We start from the raw sequence: 20,000 nt of genomic DNA on the forward strand, positions 1-20,000 counted from the left end.
AGGACGAAATTCAATCAAAGCAGTGGCTGCCCAGGGGTGGAAGTGGACCAGTCAAAGCAAAATCTGAGCATTCAAGAGGAAGGCCATGGCCACTGCATTCTGGGATGCAAAGGGGATTTTGCTGGTTTGGTTTCTCATGGTGCTCGGCAGACAAGAGCTGTGCTACATGAATTTCGATGGAAAATTGTCTGACATCCACCTTAAAGCCCAGATTTAGATCCAGCTTCTTTTTGTTCCCAAGCAAAAAAATCATTGAAAGGTGTCAATCCTGCACTGGTTGAAGATGTAAAAAGGGCTGCTCTGATATGGTTTTAGCTCACATGACCCTCAGTTTTATTCAGACAGACTAAAGGCTGGTATCAACGTTTGCAGACGTATGTATAATATATATATATATATATATATATATATATATATATTATATATATATATATATATATATATATATATATATATATTTTATATATATATTTATATATACATATATATATATATTTATATATACATATATAAATATATATATATATATATATATATATATATATATATATATATATATATATACACGTGTGTGTGTGTGTGTGTGTGTCTGTGTGTGTGTGTGTGTGTGTGTGTGAGATTGTGTGTATGTGCGTGTGCGTGAGTGCATGTGTGCTTGCGTGCGTGCGTGTGTATGTGTTTGTCCATTCCTCTTACAAATACTTTTTATTCATGACTCACAGGATAGTTCAAGAAATCTTATAGGCAATTCTTTTTGCTGTTGTTGTTGTTGTTTTTTTAGCCAGACCATAAAGAAACATCAACAGTAGCAAAGATTAAATCCGAAAAGAAACATACACTTGCCTCGGTCTATCAAGGCCTTCCATTACGTCACCAAACTCTAGCCTTTGTAATTTTTCTTCGTGTGCACTAACAAATGAGGAATTTCGTCTCACCAAAGAGTTTTAAATGTTTATATGTGTGCTTAAAAAAACAACTTACATAACATTTCTATTGGATAAGATAATGGCTTCAGGAGAAGTGACAGGCCAAAGTATTGGGATCAAGAGGCAAGAGTATGACTACAGGCGTCACTTCTATATGGCCCACCTGGAGGAGGAGCTGCAGAAGGGGAAGAAGTACGTCTTAGCCATGGAGTTCCTCGGCTACCTCAATGACCAGCTGCGTGGCTTCTATAGGTCGACCTACAAGAATGCAGATGGGAAGACAAGGTTAATATCCTCATTTCGGAATGTACTCGTTTGTATCATGCGATACAAATTACAGATGAATTCGTAGTATTTGAACATGAATACTAAGTAACCCTTTGTTGACAGGTACTTGGCTTCGACGTAGTTCTCACCGATGGACGCCCGCCGAGCCTTCCTGTGCTTCGACGAGCCGGGTATGAAGGCGACCTTCGAGGTCCGCCTCTCCGGCATGCCCCTTGTCGAGACTTTGCTGATGTGAGTGCTGATGTTTCGAAAATAACATGGGAAGCATCCATTTTGCATTAATTTGTCTTATTTAACCTGTTTTAAATTGACAGAAAAGGTACGGATGGCTGGGTGTAGGACGGCTACAAGAAGAATCTTCCCAATCCCACCTACATCGTTGCCTTTGTCGTGTTCGTCCGCTTCTTATCATCTCTTCTCAGGACTGACTACAGTTTATGGGTAACTGTCTCAATTGCTCTTGTGGAATGGGAGAGCTAGAGGGAGACAGATAAATAAAGAGAAATGAATTGATAGATGGAGAGAGTGTGTCGTGTGTGCATGTGCGAGTGTCTGTGTATGTGTTTATTTAAGTATAAAGAAAGATATAAAGCTATAAAAGATGTAAGTCTTTATCAGGTACCTCTTTCCAGTGTGGCCGCGAAAATCTGCTTTCAGCGATGCGGAATACGCTAGCAAAATTAGTCCCAAGATCCTTAGCTTCAACAAGGAATACTTCAACAACCCCTTCCCTCTCCTGGAACAAGACGACGTCGCTTTTATTGATCTCTCGTTCTATGGCCAGGGCTTGTAATTTTTCCTTAACTAGGGATTGCCAGTCTATTTTCTTTCAGTGTTTTCGTGTGTGTGTGTGTGTGTGTGTGTGTGTGTGTGTGTGTGTGTGTGTGTGTGTGTGTGTGTGTGTGTGTGTGTGTGTATGTGTGTGTGTGTGTGTGTGTGTGTGTGTGTGTGTGTGTGTGTGTATGAGTTCCTTGGTACCGTTCCCGCGATCAAAGCAAGGTCAGTGACCCATTCAGCATGACCTTCACTCAGCTCCAAGCTCTGTGCCCACACACACCTTTTGTGAGTACTGCCAATTCATTTGCATATACAACACCATTCTTTTTAATTTCACAAAACTGACCTGATATATATTTTGTAATATTACGATGCTAATGGTGGTCTCAACATTTTCAGTCTCCACCAGCAAACCAGTTGTATCGAAAAACACAGCCTGTACCAATCCAGTGTTCCATTTCTTGAGGAGGCATACATATTGTCGTTTGTTTACCTTGTACAAATTGTAAATATATTGGTGAAATGTGTCCTGTGAATATAATTATCCTGGAGAAATACCCAGTCATATAAGGATCATACTGAACTAATAAGAGAATATACATAAATAAGGAAAAACTCAACATTCTATGTCATGGAAAACTGGGGTCTCATGATATACAAGTTACACAACGGAAGGAACAGAGAACAGGTCATGAAATTACCTCGTCTATATCTGTCCTCAAAGAAAAAAGAATCACTAGTACGAAACTTCAGGGCGAAGATTCGACAAAAAATGTTGCTTACTGAGCAGTATGAAAAAGGAATGATCCACGCTGCATGGTATTATTAATGAATCACTGAAGTGTTTTCTCTCTCTCTCTCTCTCTCTCTCTCTCTCTCTCTCTCTCTCTCTCTCTCTCTCTCTCTCTCTCTCTCTCTCTCTCTCTCTCTCTCTCCCTCGCATTCAATTTCTCTTTCTCTCTCTTATTCATCATTCATGCACTCTCTCTGAAATCTTTTCTCTTTTTCCCTTATTCATTTATTCCTTCCTTCGCTTTTTTTTTCCTGCTTGGCCACCGTAGAATCATCTATATTTCATTTCCCAGCTGATTGAATTCCACTCTAAACATGTGTTATCTGCGACACCTGTGCCATCGTCCCCAAAACAAATTTTGCCAAGAAAGTTAAGCAGACCTGAGAAAATATCAGTTGATTCTACATCAGACACAATATCAGCATCAGCCACTCTATTGTTGTAATGCCATTATGGCTTTTTTTTTTTTATCAAAACTACTTATTAAGTCAAATTAAAGTCAAAATGAAAATGGGACTTCACAGAATGGTAATTTTGCACTAGGCTTCTACTATAAAAATGAAATAAAATTAAACAGAATAGAAAAAAGTGACTCTTTTTCAACTATTGTGATTATAAATTAAGTGACTTATAAATTAAGCCCGCCTGGTGTGACAACTTTTGGCTCGAAGAAGGATTTGCTACCTATCTGAGTCAAGGTAATGGAAAGCGATGGTGTGGTAGTCTAGAGCAGCAGGAAGCCCCAGAGGCACGTAGCTCTGGACACGCCCTGTGGACATGCCCTAGCTTCATGCCAACTCCTGTCCCCTAGCCACCCTGGGGTAATTGGGCAGCTCAGAGGACGTGGGCCTTGCCAGCCCTCCTCCCCCAGATAACTCTTTGGCAACTGTACAAATGAATGGATATGCTGGGGGGAGGGGTGCTGTCCCTCCCACCCAGCAAGCAAGGCAGGCTGGGACGCTGGGAGGGCAAATGTCATGGCACAAGATGGGAACGAGAGTTACTTGTCCCACCTGCACCCTGGCAGGTGCTAACCCACCACGAAGCTTATGGGGCAAAGCCTTGGGAACCTCATAGGCGGACAGGGGGCCCCACAGCCCGCTGACCCCCTTTATTTGGGGCAGCGTCGGCAGGAGTGGCAGAGGTGGTGTGCAACCAGAGTGACCGCCTGAAGCTTAGCCTCAGTGAGCTTTCCAGGTAGGTGCTTGGAACATCCGGTCGTTGCAGCAGGATGAGCGGTTACCTCTGCTATTGAGGGAATTAGAGCGACTGGGAGTTGAGGTGGCTGCCCTCTTGGAGGTGAGAAGACCTGGTAGCGGCATGATAAGTATGGGTGGGTACACCTACTACTGGTCGGGCCGCAGTGATTGTTACACCTCCAGAGTGTAGCCATAGCCATCTCCAGCCGACTTCAACCCTCGGTAATTGAGGTGATACTGGTTGATGAGCATATTATGGCATTGAGACTGAAGTATGCCTTTGGCTTCATGTCTCTTATTGCTGTATACGCTCCTACCAATGTTTGTAAACTCGATGTGAAAGAGGCGTTCTACACCAAACTCACATATGTGGCAGACAATTGCCCCCAGCAAAATATTCACATTGTCCTGGGCGACTTCAATGCGGTATCTGGCTGTGACTAAGTTGGCTATGAGATGTCTGTCAGCCCCTATGGCTCGGGAGCTGATCCCAGCAGCGAGAACAGCCTCCTTCTCCGGGACTTTGCTAGGTCCCAGAAAATGAGGATTTCTGGCTCCTGGTATCAGCACTCCAACCTGCATCGTTAGACATGGTATAGCAATACAGTGGCCAAGGACCACATTCTTGTTAGCACAAGATGGAGGATCCTCCAGAATTGCATAGTTTACCGGAATGCCGACTTCTGTGGTACTGACCATAGGCTGGTTGTGGCTACCCTACAGGTCCACTCAAAACTACCCATCCCTCCAGTGGCTACTCTAAGGTGTGTCACTTGGACAGACTAAGGGAGGAGGAGTGTGCCCATGGGTTCACCATGGCAGTCTCTGAATGATTCACTGAACTTGACAACCTGACAGACCCAGTTGCACTGTGGGAGTTCTTCAACCACGAAACACTCGAAGCAGCCCAGGAGTCCATTGGCATACACCCGAGGGCAAGGCAGAAATCCGTCTCCCTGGAGACATTGGAGGCCACTGAAGTGTGTCGCATGGCTCGGCTGAAAGGCAATCAAGTCTTGTGTCGCTCCTTGGTGCATAAAGTTTGGACACTGCTGAGAAGGGGCAAGGAACAGTTCATCAGGAATCTTGCTAAGGAAGTTGAAGGCCATTTCTTGGTAAACGACCTTCGCCCTGCCTACCAAGCCCTGAGAAAGCTGAGCTCTAAGCCCTCCTCACAGATGACTGCAGTCCACTCAGTGGATGGACAGATCATCTCAGATCACGTTGGGTTCGTGAACGTTGGACTGAGTATTTTGAGCAGTTGCACCAGGTAGACCCTCCTACATTTAGCTTGGATGCAAGTAATGTTACAATACCTGTGCCAGACCCACCCATCAGCGAGGAACCACCTACCCTAACGGAGGATAGGATGGCGATTTCCAAGCTGAAGAGTAGGAAAGCTGCAGGCATATGTGACATCCCTTCTGAACGTCTAAGGCTTGGGTGAACCTATGGCTTTGGGGCTTCTATACAGTCTTAACTGCCATCTGGCAGTCTGGTACCATTCCCCCTTTCTGTTGAAGGGCATGGTCATCCGTCTGTGGAAGGGGAGAGGGATCGTTGGGACTGTAGCAATGTACATACATGTTGTCAACAATACGTAGCAAGACCAGACGAAACACTTCACAGAGAGAGACGGCAGACAGGCCAAGCCACACAGGGTCCAGCTCCACCACCTCGTCCTCCACCCGGGGACACAGGGGCCTCTTTGGGGTCTCATATCTGTCTTCAAGAATAAACCACAAGCTAAGCCCCTTTTCACTGACCAACCAAGTCCACCTCTCGTCTCGCTTACATCTGGTGACTTGCATGCTTACTCGCTTACATCTGGTGGCTTGCGGTGGTCACTCACTTACATCTGATGGCAGCGGTGTTCAAGAACCTCACAACGCCGACGCAAATGCACCTACCACCATGCTCCTCGCCGACGCCTGTTGCTGATCTACCGACAATTACTCCTGTCGAAGTGTCTCCTTGCCCTCCTTAACTCTCAGCCATTGCTACCAACTCCTCTTCTGACCCGGACCATGTCTGTCCTACTACTTCATGCTGACCACTCACGCCTGTGCTACCCTCCTGACGAAGTCGCTGAAGATGTGTCCTCGCACTCTGCGCCGCCACACTCGCCAATCCGGCTCACCTACCTCGCCAAGTCTTCGCGAATCCTCGTCAGCACAGCGATGAAGTCGCAATTCTACCACCAATACTTCCTCGTCACTATTAAGTGTTCCTATTAGTGCCAGAGTAAATATTGCCCTCCCTATACCCACCCATACCTTGCATACAAGACGCCTTCTTTCAAATTCAAGTGCATGACACTCTATGAACGCACACTACTCACTCTATACTACATAACTTCTCGCTGTCAACCATTGTTTTTTTTCAACACAACAAACGAATCACACACTGAGATCAAATCTAAGTGACACGCACCCTCACTTCACACCTCATTCCCCAGCCCTAACCATCCCGTATTGATGTATTGTGTTAGTATTTTTCTGTCTATTATAATTTTTATCCTCAGACCGCACAATTTAGTATATATCATTTCTCTCAGAGCAAAGGATTACCTTCGAGTTTAATTGATTATAATTATGTTCGCCTGTTCTCATCATATTATTCATGTTTATTTGTGTCGAATTAATGAAATTATAATTTTTTTTTCTCTTACATGCTATTCCTATTAGTAATCACTTCATTTCTTCTTGCGTATTGTTATATTCTATGTATACACTATATCGTTGTGTTCTTTATATCACTGTTTCTTGCCATAATAATCGGTCGCTCATTCACACATATATTTAGATCACCTCCAGTACAGGGACATTCGCCCTAGGATTATGGATTTTACTATGTGCCATCACTATGACTAATAACTGAACCCAAATCTCTTTTACGACGTCCTCTCGAAGTTCTATATCTTGTCCTCAGTAATTTATGCTTCTTTAGTTTAAGGTTTGGTGAATATGTACTGATGGTAGTGTCTCCAGTTGCAAATAATGGCAACACATTGCAGACACCATGCTTTATACGACTGAAGCGCCGAGACGCGCACTGTTAGAATTAAGTTCAGGCCCAGCTGCCTATGTGTTCAAAGCATATATACTTGCTTATTTACCCCAAAGATACGGAATTCTTATTCAATTAATTTTTCTCTCTTCAATATGATGGTACTGTATTGAACTCGCTAATCCTGACACATCCAGTAATTAACATCTTACTTGACACGCCCTTCTTGTAACAAATTGTTCTTATTATGCTCTCATTTTTCTTGCAACTTAGTAAGGTGAATGACAAGCATATCCTCCTCCTTAGCCCTTTTACTGCCTGGTACACCTATATTTCAGCTTCTGAAGACAATTGACCCTCCTCGCTACTGAATGTTGCACCTCAGTGCGAAACCCCTGCCACACCCGCTACCCTAGCACGCGACGACTTCGTGACCCTCGGATCACCAGGAACCATCTGTAGATACCAAACAGAACTTCTACTGCATCGTTTCAAGCGTTACAGTCGGCTCGAGGACGAGCCTTGCGCGTGGCCGAGTGATGTCAACATACATAGCAAGACAGGACGAACACTTCACACCCCCGTCCAAGCGCAGCTGCCCTTCTCCTTGGGCAGGACGCAGATGTCGCCCGGCTTTCTCTTTTCGCACAGGGATAAACATCCGCCCTCGAAGGGAACCGCCGCATAAAAGGACACGTCCGTAAGGCAGAGAGAGAGACACGGCAGACAGGCCAAGCCACACAGGGTCCAACTCCACCACCTCATTCTCCACCCGGGGACATGGGGTCTCTTGGGGTCTCATATCTGTCTTCAAGAATAAACCAGGAAGCTAAGCCCCTTTTCATTGACCCACCCAAGTCCACCTCTCGCCTCGCTCACATCTAGTGACGGGTGCTCCTAATCTCTCGTGTCACTCATATTCTGGTGGCATGCGGTGGCCACTCGCTTACATCTGGCGAAGTGGTGCTTACATATATATATATATATATATATATATATATATATATATATATATATATATATATATTAATGTATATATACATATCTTTGTATATTATATATATATATATATATATATATATATATATATATATATATATATATATATTATATATATATATATGTCTGTGTGCATGTGAGTGTGTGTGTGTGTGTGTGTGTGTGTGTGTGTGTGTGTGTGTGTGTGTGTGTGTGTGTGTGTGTGTGTGTGTGTGTATGTGTGTGTGTGTGTGTGTGTGTGTGTGTTGTGTGTGTGTGTGTGCGTGTGTTTGTGTGTGTGTGTGTGTGTGTGTGTGTGTGTGTGTGTGTGTGTGTGAATGCGTGTGCATATGGATATATATATATATATATATATATATAATATATATATATATATATATATATATACAGACACAGACACATACACGCACAACGTACATACATATATGTGTATATTTTGTGTGTGTGTGTAATATATATATATATATATATATATATATATTATATGTATATAGATTATATATATATTATATATATATATATATATATATTATATATATATTGTATGCATATATATACATATACATGAGCTGCTTTTCCTCCCTGGACGGACGCAGGTGCCCGCCCTGCTTTCTCTTTTGACACTTCTGCGACGTAAGTAACATCCGCCCTCGAAGGGAACCGCCGCATAGAAGGATATGTCTCGTCAGACGGAGACAGAGAGAGACAGCAGACATCTCACATCTATCTTCAGTAATAACCCAACAGCTAAGACTCCTTTTATTCACCTGCACTAAGGCCACTCTCTCTTGTTGATATCTGGTGGCAAGCGGTGCTCAAGAACATCACAATGCCAACGCTAATTTGCCTACTATGCTCCGATGCTACGATCCTCGCTTACGCCTGATACCGATCCACGTTATCTGCTGACAAGGTACTCCAGTCGAAGTGCCTCCTCGCCTCCCTTAACGCTCAGCCATCGCTACCAAGTGCTCATCTGACCCATGCCTACCCGCATCATGTATGCCCTACTACTTCGTGCTGACCACTCACGCCTGTGCTACCCTCCTGACGAAGTCGCTGACGATATGTTCCCACACTCTACATCGCCACCGTCGCCAATCCGTCTCACCTGCTTGCCAACTCTTTGCGAACCCTCGTCATCATAGCCAGGATGTCGCAGTTCTTCACAGCACTACCAGTACTTCATCGCCAATATTAAAAGTAAATCTGCCTATTAATGCCAATTAACTATTGCCCTTCCTGTACCCACCCACACCCTACATACGAGTTACCTTCTTTCAAATTCAAGTACACGCTACTCGGCGTACACAGACTACTAACTCTATATTACAAAACTTCTCACTGTCCATATTGTTTTACTGATGCAATAAGCAAAGAATTCACACACTGAAATCAGACCTAATTGGCACACAACCTCACCTCGCACCTCATTCCCGTCCTAACCATTCCTTAATTGATGTATATTAGTGTTTTTTTTCCTATCATCATTTTGTCCTCATGTTGCACAGTTTAGTATATCATATTTTTTTCTATCAGAACAAATCATTACATTCAGGTTATTTAACGTTATGTTTGTTGTTACTGTATATATAACCAATGTTTATTGTTGGCAAATCCATAAAATTATTTATATTTTCTCTTTATATGTAATCCTATTAGTAATTACTTCATTACTATTAGCATATACAGTTATATTCTGTGAATACATAAATATTGTTGTGTTCTTCATATATCACTATTTTTTTATATTTCCCGCGCTAACCATTCGCATATTCACACATACATTTGAGTACCTGCTCTAACCATTAATCACCTACTTGGCTAAGTGCCATCCTATGACTTATAACTGAGCCCAAATCGCTTTCATGACGTCATCTCGAAATTCGTTATCTTGTCCTCAGTAATGCTGGAATTTATGCTTCTTTAGTTTTAAGGTTTGGTGAATAACATGTAACATGTAAACTACCTGATGGTAGTCGCTTCTGATGCAAATAATGGCAACCCATTTTAAACACTATGTTTTATATAGGATCACAGAGTTATTATAATTTTAAGCCTGGCTCATGGCCGTAAAAGATGGAACTATACTCCCCGCTGCACCAAGAACTACACACACTCTGCACACCAACGGTTACAAGTGACGCGCCCGGGACAGACGCCTCGGTTAGAATTTTGTTCAGGCCCAGCTGACTCTCTCTCTCTATATATATATCCTTACTTCTTTTGCTGTAGCTTTGTCCCATTCTTATATGGAGTCGCTATAATCTGGTTCTGGCAGATTTTTTTTCTCAAGACCGGATGCCCTTCCTGACGCTAACTCTCTCTTTTACAAGGATTTGGGATCGGCACTTTTTAGGTTATATATATATATATATATATATATATATATATATATATATAATATATATATATATAGATATATATATATATATATATATATATATATATACATATACATATATATATATATATATATATATATATATATATATATATATATATTTATATGTGTGTGTATGTATAGTTCAATTACCTTGGGCGAAGTTCTAATTCAAAATCATCATTTAATCTTCCATGGGTATTTAAACAAGTTGTCAGCTTCCTGGAATATAAAAACCAGTTTGTTAAGAGATATTTATTCTAACGCACTGCATCCACCACTGTCTCTCCGCTCGTGGGGAAAAAAAGAGAAAGTTATGACTCAATTGAAAGGGAAAACACTTTCTTTACTACGGTCTCTCATTTAACGCTTTACATTTTTTTTTTTCTTTTCTCTCAAAAATGGATAGGGTCATTGTTTTCTCAATTACAAAGCAAAAGGCGTAAATCGTTTACAACTGATATATATATATATATATATATATATATATTTATATATATTATATATATATATATATATATATATATATATATATATATATTATATATACATATATATATATATATGTATATATATGCATATAAACATATATGTATACATATCCATGTGTATATATATACATATCCATATACATATACATATGTGTGCGTGAGGATCTACCAAGGCCAATAATAACAGGCAAATCCCAGGTCAATGACTCTGTACATACATTCACATTTTTTTCCTAGTTCACATAATGGAAACAGCTGCCAATGATAACTTCTTTTATCTTGTACTTGCTGACCTGACACTAATACTCGACCCTGGATCTGACCAGAATCTCTCCTGCTTATACACATTCAAATACGTGTCTGTTTTAAGGAGCTACGTTGCATCTTAATGTTATGATTGCTTCTCACACTCGATATCTTGGGAACCAAATATTACGTGTATGCAGGTGTAATAAGTATATATACGCTCTTGAACAGCAATATAGATTATCAAGTAGAAAGTTAGACAGATAAAGAGACTGAGAGAAAAACTTAAGATGATAAACGCACACGCCCAACTTTGCATGCATTACATATTCATACACACCCACACAAACACACACACACACACGCACACACACACACACACACAACACACTATATATATATATATATATATATATATATATATATATATATATATTATATATATATATATATATATATAATATTATTATATATATAATATTTATATATATATACTATATATATATATATGATATATAACTATATATCTATATACCCATTCAGCATGACCTCACTCGAGCTCAGCTTCTGTGCCCCTCACACCTTTTTGTGAGTACTGCCAATTCATTTGCATATACAACAACACATTTTTTTAATTTCACAAAACATGACTGATATATGTTTTGTAAATTCGATGCTAATGGTGGTCTCAACATTTTCCAGTCCTCCACCAGCAAAAACCGTGTATCCGAAAAACCCAGCCTGTTACCAATCCAGTGTTCCATTTCTTGAGGAGGCATACATATTGTCGTTTGTTTCCTTTGTACAAATTGTAAATATTATTGGTGAAATTGTCCTGTGAATATAATTATCCTGGAGAGAATACAGTCATATAAGGATCATACTGAACTATAAAGAGAATATACATAAAGGAAAAAACTCAACATTTCTATTCATGAAAACTGTGTCTAATGATATACACGTGACACAACGGAAGGAACAAGAACAGGTCATGAAATTACTCGTCTATACGTCCTCAAAGAAAAAAGAATCACTAGTAACGAAACTTTCAGGGGAAGATTCGACAAAATGTTTGCTTACTGAGCAGTGATGAAAAAGGAATGATCACGCTGCATGTATTATTAATGAATCCTGCAGTGTTTTCGCTCTCCTCTCTCTCTCTCATTCTCTCTCTCGGTCTTCTCTCTTCTCCTCTCTCTCTCTCTCTCTCTCTCTCTCCTCTCGCTCTCTCTCTCTCCCTCGCATTCAGTTCTCTTTCTCTCTCTCCTATTCCATCCTTCATGCACTCTCTCTGAAATCTTTTCTCTTTTTTTCCCTTATTCATTTTTTCCTTCCTTCGCTCTTTTTTCCCGTGCTTGGCCACCGTAAATCATCTATATTTCTTTCCAGCTGATTGATTCACTCTAAACATTTTTTTTATCTGGCGACACCTGTGCTATGTCCCCAAACAATTTTGCCAAGAAGTTAAAGCGACTGAGAAAATATCAGTTTGATTCTACATCAGACACAATTCAGCATCATCCACTCTATTGTTGTAATGCCTTATGGCTTTTTTTTTTTATACAAAACTACTTATTAAGTCAAATTAAGTCAAATGAAAATGGGACTTCACAGAATGGTAATTTTTGCACTAGCTTCTACTATACAAATGAAATAAAATTAAACGAATAGAAAAAAGGTGACCTCTTTTTCAACTATTGTGATTATAATTAAGTGCTTATAAATTAATCCCGCCTGTGTTGACACTTTTGGCTCGAGAGGATTTGCTACCTATCTGAGTCAGGTAATGGAAGCGATGGTGTTGTAGTCTAGAGCAGCAGGAAGCCCCAAGGCCGTAGCTCTGACCGAAGCCCTGTGGACATGCCCTAGCTTCATGCCAACTCCGTCCCCTAGCCACCCTGGTTAATTGGGCAGCTCAGAGACGTGGGCCTTGCCATCCCTCCTCCCCCAGATACTCTTTGGCCAACTGTACAAGAATTAAGGGATCATGCTGGGGGTAGGGGTGCTGGTCCCTCCCACCCAGCAAGCAAGGAGGCGTTGGGACGCTGGGAGGGGCAATGTCATGGCACAAGATGGGAACGAAGTTACTTGTCCCACCTGCACCCTGGCAGGTGCTAACCCACCATGAAGCTTGTGGGGCACAGCCCTTGGGACCCTCATAGGCGGACAGGGGTGCCCCACAGCCCCTGACGCCCCCTTTATTTGGGGCAGCGTCCCGGCAGGAGTTGGGGCCGCCGGTGGTTGCAACCAGAGTGACCGCCTGAAGCTTTAGCCTCCAGGTGAGCTTTCCAGGTAGGTGCTTGGAAATCCGGCGTTTCAAAAGCGTATGTGGCATGGTATAGGCGGTTACCTCTGCTATTGATGTGAATTAGAGCTCTGGGAGTTGAGTGTGCTCCCTCTTGAGTGGGAGAAGACCTGGTACGAATGATAAGTATGTGGAGTCTGGTAACACTATCTAATTCTTCGGTCGGGTCTCCGCAGTGAATTGTGTTTACACCTCCAGAGTGATCCATACCATCTCAGCCGACTTCACACAACCCTCGGTAATTAGGGTAGTATACTTGGTTGAGATCATATTATAGGCATTGAGACTGTGCATTGCCTTTGGCTCCATGTCTCCTATTGCTGTAATTACGCTCCTACCAATGTTTGTAAACTCATTGTGAGAGGCGTTCTAACACCAAACTCACATATTTGGCAGACAATGGAAGCCCCCAGCAAATATTCACATTGTCCTGGCGACTTCAATGTCGGCTATCATTGGCTGTGACACGTTGGCTAGATATGTCTGTCACCCCAGCCAGGCTCGGGAGCTGATCTCCCAGCACGAGAACGCCCCTTCTTCCGGACTTTGCTGAGGTCCCAGACAGTGAGGATTTCTGTCTCCCTGGTATCTAGCACTCCACCTGGCATCGATTAGATCATGGTGATAGCAATACAGTGGCCCAAGACCACATTCTGTTACACAAGATGGAGGGGATCCTCCAGATTGCATAGTTTACCGGAATCCGCCTATTCGGTGGTACTGACATTCAGGCTGGTCTTGTGCTTTACCCTTCACGTGGTCCACTCAAACTACCCATCCTCCATTGGGCTACTCTAAGGTTGTGGTCACTTGGACAGACTACAGGATGAGAGTGTGCCCCATGGGTTCACCATGGCAGTCTCTGATGATTCACTGAACTTGACACCTGACCGACCCGTTTCACTGTGGGAGTTCTCAACCACGAAACACTCGAAGCGCCCAGAGTCCATTGGCAGACACCGAGGCAAGGAGGCGAAATCCCGTCTCCCTGGAGACATTGGAGGCCAACTTGTAAGTGTGTCGCATGGGCTCGGCTGAAAGGCAATCAGTCTTTGTGTCCGCTCCTTGGTGCATAAGTGTTTGGACAACTCCGGCTGAGACAGGGCAAGGACCAGTTCATGCAGGAATCTTGCTAAGGAAGTTGAAGCCATTTCTTGGTAAACGACCTTCGCCCCTGCTACCAAGGTCTCTGAGCAATCTTAGCTCTATGTGTGCCCTCCTCACAGTATGAACGGCGTGCCACGTTCTCATATTTGTGCTGTCGCTCTTGTAGCCACCGATCCATACACTATCAGTATCACGTTGGGTTCGGTGAACGTTGGCTGAGTATTTTTGAGCAGTTGCACAGGAGACCCTGCCTACAGTTAGCTTGGATGCAAGTATGGTTACAATACCTGTGCCAATCAGACCCACCCATCAGCGAGGAACCACCTACCCTAACGAGGGAGGATGGCGAGTTCCAAGGCTGAAGAGAGGAAAGGCTGCAGGCATATGTAACTCCCTTCCTGAAACGTCTAAGGCTTTGGTGAACCTATGGCTTTGGGGCTTCTATACAGTCTTAACTGCCATCTGGGCAGTCTGGTACCATTCCCCCTTTCCTGTTGAGGGCATGCATCCGTCCTGGGAAAGGGGAGAGGGGACGTTGGAACTGTGCAATGTACATACATGTTGTCAACAATACTTATCAAGACCAAGACGAAACCTTCAGCAGAGAGAGACAGCAAGACGGCCACCACACAGGGTCCCAGCTCCCCCACCCCTCGTCCTCCACCCGGGACACAGGGCCTCTTTGGGGTTCTCATATCTTCTCAAGAATACACCAAGCTAAGCCCTTTTCACTGACCAACCCAAGTCCACCTCTCGTCCTCGCTTCATCCTGGTGACTTGCATGCTACTCGCTTACATCTGGTGGTCTTGCGGTGGCACTCCACTTACATCTGATGGCAGCGGTGTTCACGAACCTCACAACGCCGGACGCAAATGCACCTAACACCATGCTCCTCGCCGACGCCTGTTTTGCTGATCTACCGACAATTTACTCCTGTCGAGTTCTCCTTGCCCCTCCTTAACTCTAGCCATTAGCTACCAACCTCCTCTCGGACCGGACCATGTCTGTCCTACACTTCATGCTGACCACTCACGCCGGTGCTACCCTCCTGACGAGTCGCTGAGATGTGTCCTCGCACTCTGCTGCGCCGCCACACGCGCCAATCCGTCTCACCTCCCTCGCCAAGTCTTCGCAATCCTCGGTCAGCACAGCGATGAAGTCGCAATTCTACCAATACTTCCTCTTCCCTATTAAGTGTTCCTATTAGTGCCAGAGTATATCTTGCCCTCCCTATACCCACCCATACCATTGCATACAAGAACGGCCCTTGCTTCAAATTCACGGGCTGAAACATCTATGACGCACACTACTCACTCTATACTAACATAACTTCTCGCTGGTCAACCCTTGTTTTGTTTCAACACAACAACCGAATCCACACTGAGATCAATCTATAAGTGACACCAACTCCCACTTCCACACCTCATCCCCATCCCTAACCATCCCCGTACTTGATGTGTTGTGTTAGTCTTTTTCTGTCTATTATAATTTTTTTCCTCAGATAACCGCACAATTTAGTATAATATCATTTCTCTCTAGATCAAGGATTACCTTCGGTTAATTGATTATAAATTATGTTCGCCTTTCTCATCAATATTTATGCCTGTTTTATTTGTGTCGAATTAATGAAATTATAATTTTTTTTTCTCTACTATGCTAGTTCTATTAGTAATCACTTCATTTCTTCTTGCGTATTGTTTATATCTATGTATAACACTATGATCGTTGTGTTCTTTTATCACTGTATTCTTCCATAGATAATCGTCGCTCATTCACACATATATATTAGTCCCTCCAGTACAGGGACATTCGCCTAGGATTATGGATTTGCCAATGTGCCATCACTTGACTAATAACTGAACCCAAAATCTCTTTACGACGTCCTGCTTCGAAGTTCTATAAATCTTGTCTCAGTAATTTATGCTTCTTTTTAGTTTAAGGTTTGGTGAATATGTACTGATGGTAGTGTCCCAGTTGCAAATAATGGCAACACATTGCAGCCACCTGCTTTAACGCTTGAAGCGCCGAGACGCGCACTGTTTAGAATTAAGTTAGGCCCAGCTGCCTATGTGTTCAAAGCATATATACTTGCTTATTTACCCCAAAGATTACGGAATTCTTATTCACTTAATTTTTCCTCTCTTCAATATGATTGGTACTGTAATGAACTCGCTAATCCTGACACATCCAGTAATAACATCTTACTTGACCACGCCCTTCTTGTAAAACAAATTGTTCTTATTTATGCTCCATTTTTCTTGCAACTTATTAGGGTGAATGACAAGCAATATCCTCCTCCTTAGCCCTTTACTGCCTTGTACAACCTATATTTCAGTTCTGAAGACAATTGACCCTCCTCGCTACTGAATGTGCACTCAGTGCGAACCCCTGCCACATCCCGCTACCCTACACGTCGACGACCTTTCGTGCCCTCGATCACCAGGAACCATCTGTAGATACCAGACAGAACTTCTACTGCTATCGTTTCAAGCGTTACAGTCGCTCGAGGACGAGCCTTGCGCCGTAGGCCGCGTGATGTCAACAACTAGCAGACAGGACGAACACTTCACACCCCTCCAACGCAGCTGCCCTTCCCTTGGCAGGGCCAGATGTCCGCCCGCTTTCTCTTTTTCGCACAGGGATAAACATCCGCCCTCGAAGGGAACCGCCGCATAAAGGGACCACGTCCCCGTAAGCAGAGAGAGAGACAACGGCAGACGAGGCCAAGCCACACAGGTCAACTCCACCACCTCGTCCTCCACCCGGGTACACGGGGCCTCTGGGGGTCTCAATATCTTTCTTCAATAATGAACCAGGAAGCTAGCCCTTTTCATTGACCCACCCAAGTCCACCTCTCGCCTCGCTCACATCTAGTGACGGGTGCTCCTAATCTCTCGTGTCACTCTATTCGGTGGCATGCGTGGCCACTCGCTTACCATCTTGCGAAGTGGTGCTTACATATATCTATATTTATATATATAGATCTAGAATATATATTTGATATAATATATATATATATATATATATGGATATATATAAATAATGTGTGTATATATATGTAATCTATATCATATAAATGAATTAGATGTTGAATATATATATATATATATATATATACTATATATATATTTATATAATATATATATATATTTAGATATATATATTTTCTGTGTGCATGTGATGTGTGTGTGTGTGTGTGTGTGTGTGTGTGTGTGTGTGTGTGTTTGTGTGTGTGTGTGCGTGTGTGTGTGTGTGTGTGTTTGTGTGTTTGTGTGTGGTGTGTGGTGTTTGTGTGTGTGTGTTGGTGTGTGTGTTGTGTGTGCTGTGTGTGTGTGAATGCGTGTGGCATATGGTTATATATAGCTATATATATATTATATAGAATATATATATATTTATTATCTATACATAAATAATGTAATACATTTATATATATATTATATATTATATATATATATTATATTATATATATATATATACTACAGACACAGACCCAACACGCACAACGTACATACATATATGTGTATATTTTGTTGTGTGTGTGTAAAATATATATAACTATAATTAATATATATATATATAATATATATATATATATTATATATATATATATATTAATATATATACATATATATAATATTATATATATATATTCTATATATATATATATATATATTGTATGCATATATATACCTATACCATGAGCTGCTTTTCTCCCGGGACGGACGCAGGTCCCGCCCTGCTTTCTCTTTTGAACACTTCTGCGACGTAAGTAACTCCGCCCTCGAAGGGGAACCGCAGCATAGAAGGTATTTCTCGTCAGACGGATACAGAGAGAGACAGCAACATCTCACATCTACTTCAGTAATAACCCACAAGCTAAGACTCCTTTTATTCACCTGCACTAAGGCCACTCTCTCTGTTTCTTCGGTGGGCAAGCGGTGCTCCAGGAACATCACCATGCCCAACGCTAATTTGCCCTACTATGCTCCGATGCTACGATCGCTCCTTACGGCCGATGACCGATCACGTTAGCTGCTGACAAGTACTCCAGGCGAAGTGCTCCTCGCCTCCCTTACGCTCCAGCCGTCGCTACCAAGGGCTCTCTGACCCTGCCTACCCGCATCATGTATGCCCTACTACTTCGTGCTGACCCGCACGCTGTGTACCCTCCTGAAGACGTCGCTGACAGATATTTCCCACCTCTACATCGCCACCGTCGCCATCCTCTCACTCTGCCTTGCAACTCTTTGGCGAACCCTCGTCATCAGAGCCAGGAGGTCGCAGTCTTCACAAGCCTACCAGTACTTCATCGCCAATATTAAAGTAAATCTGCCTATTAATGCCAATTAACTATTCCCTTCCTATACCCGCCCACAACCCTATCATACGATTTACCTTCTTTCAAATTCAAGTACACGCTCTCTCGCGCGTACCAGACTACTAACTCTATATTACAAAACTTCTTCACTGTCCATATTGTTTACTGGGGGGGGGGGGGAATGCATAATCAAAGATTCACACACTGAATCAGACCTAATTGTCACAACAACCTCACCTCGGCACCTCATTCCCGTCCTAACCCATTCCTTATTGATGGAATATTAAAAAAGTGTTTTTTTTTCCTATCATCATTTTGTCCTCATGTTGCACAGTTTAGTATATCATATTTTTTTCTATCAGAACAAATCATTACATTCAGTATTTACGTTATGTTTTGTTACCTGTATTATAACAATTTTTATTTTGGCAAATCCATACAATTATTTATTTTTCTCTTTGATATGGTAATCCTTTAGTAATTACTTTCATTACTTTAGCATATACAGTTATATTCTGTGAATACATAAATATTGTTTGTGTTCTTCATAATGTCACTATTTTTTTATATTTCCCGCGCTAACATTCGCATATTCACACATACATTATGATAACCTGCTCTAGACCATAACCACCTACTTGGCTAAGTGCCATCCTATGACTTATAACTGAGCCCAAATCGCTTTCATGACCGTCTCTCGAAGATTCGTTATGCTTGTCCCTCAGTAATGCTGGAATTTATGTTCTTTAGTTTTAAGGTTGTGGTGAATAACATTTAACATGTAAGTTTTCTACCTGATGGTAGTCGCTTCTGATGCAAAATGGCAACCCATTTTAACACTATGTTTTATATAGGATCACAGAGTTTATTATAATTTTAAGCTGGCTCATGGCCGTAAAAGATGGACTATACTCCCCGCTGCAACCAGAACTACACACACTCTGCACACCAACGGTTACAAGTGGACGCGCCCGGGAAACGCCTCGGTTAGATTTTGTTCAGTCCCAGCTGACTCTCTCTCTCTATATATATAATCCTTACTTCTTTGCTGTAGCTTTGTCCCATCTATATGGGTCGCTATAATCTGGTTCTGGCAGATTTTTTTTCTCCAGAGACCGGCTGCCCTTCCTGACGCTAACTCTCTCTTTTACAGGA

At 42.3% G+C, this 20,000-nt stretch overlaps 1 protein-coding gene across 1 annotated transcript; it reads left to right on the plus strand.

Moving 5' to 3' along the window:
* Positions 1-606: 606 nt before the first annotated feature.
* On the plus strand, positions 607-2,141 carry LOC119593667 (aminopeptidase 2-like). Its single transcript, XM_037942626.1, has 3 exons — positions 607-1,211; positions 1,317-1,445; positions 1,529-2,141. The coding sequence occupies exons 1-2, from the start codon at positions 949-951 to the stop codon at positions 1,333-1,335; spliced, it is 282 nt and encodes a 93-aa protein (XP_037798554.1). The 5' UTR covers positions 607-948; the 3' UTR covers positions 1,336-1,445; positions 1,529-2,141.
* The last annotated feature ends 17,859 nt before the right edge of the window (positions 2,142-20,000 follow it).

The sequence above is a fragment of the Penaeus monodon genome, chromosome 3, assembly GCF_015228065.2.
Source record: "Penaeus monodon isolate SGIC_2016 chromosome 3, NSTDA_Pmon_1, whole genome shotgun sequence".
In the NCBI taxonomy this organism is placed as follows: Eukaryota; Metazoa; Arthropoda; class Malacostraca; order Decapoda; family Penaeidae; genus Penaeus; species Penaeus monodon.

What these genes read in the sequence shown, in the direction of transcription:
- LOC119593667 (XM_037942626.1), top strand. Translation starts at nt 949, where the DNA reads ATGTTTATATGTGTGCTTAAAAAAACAACTTACATAACATTTCTATTG.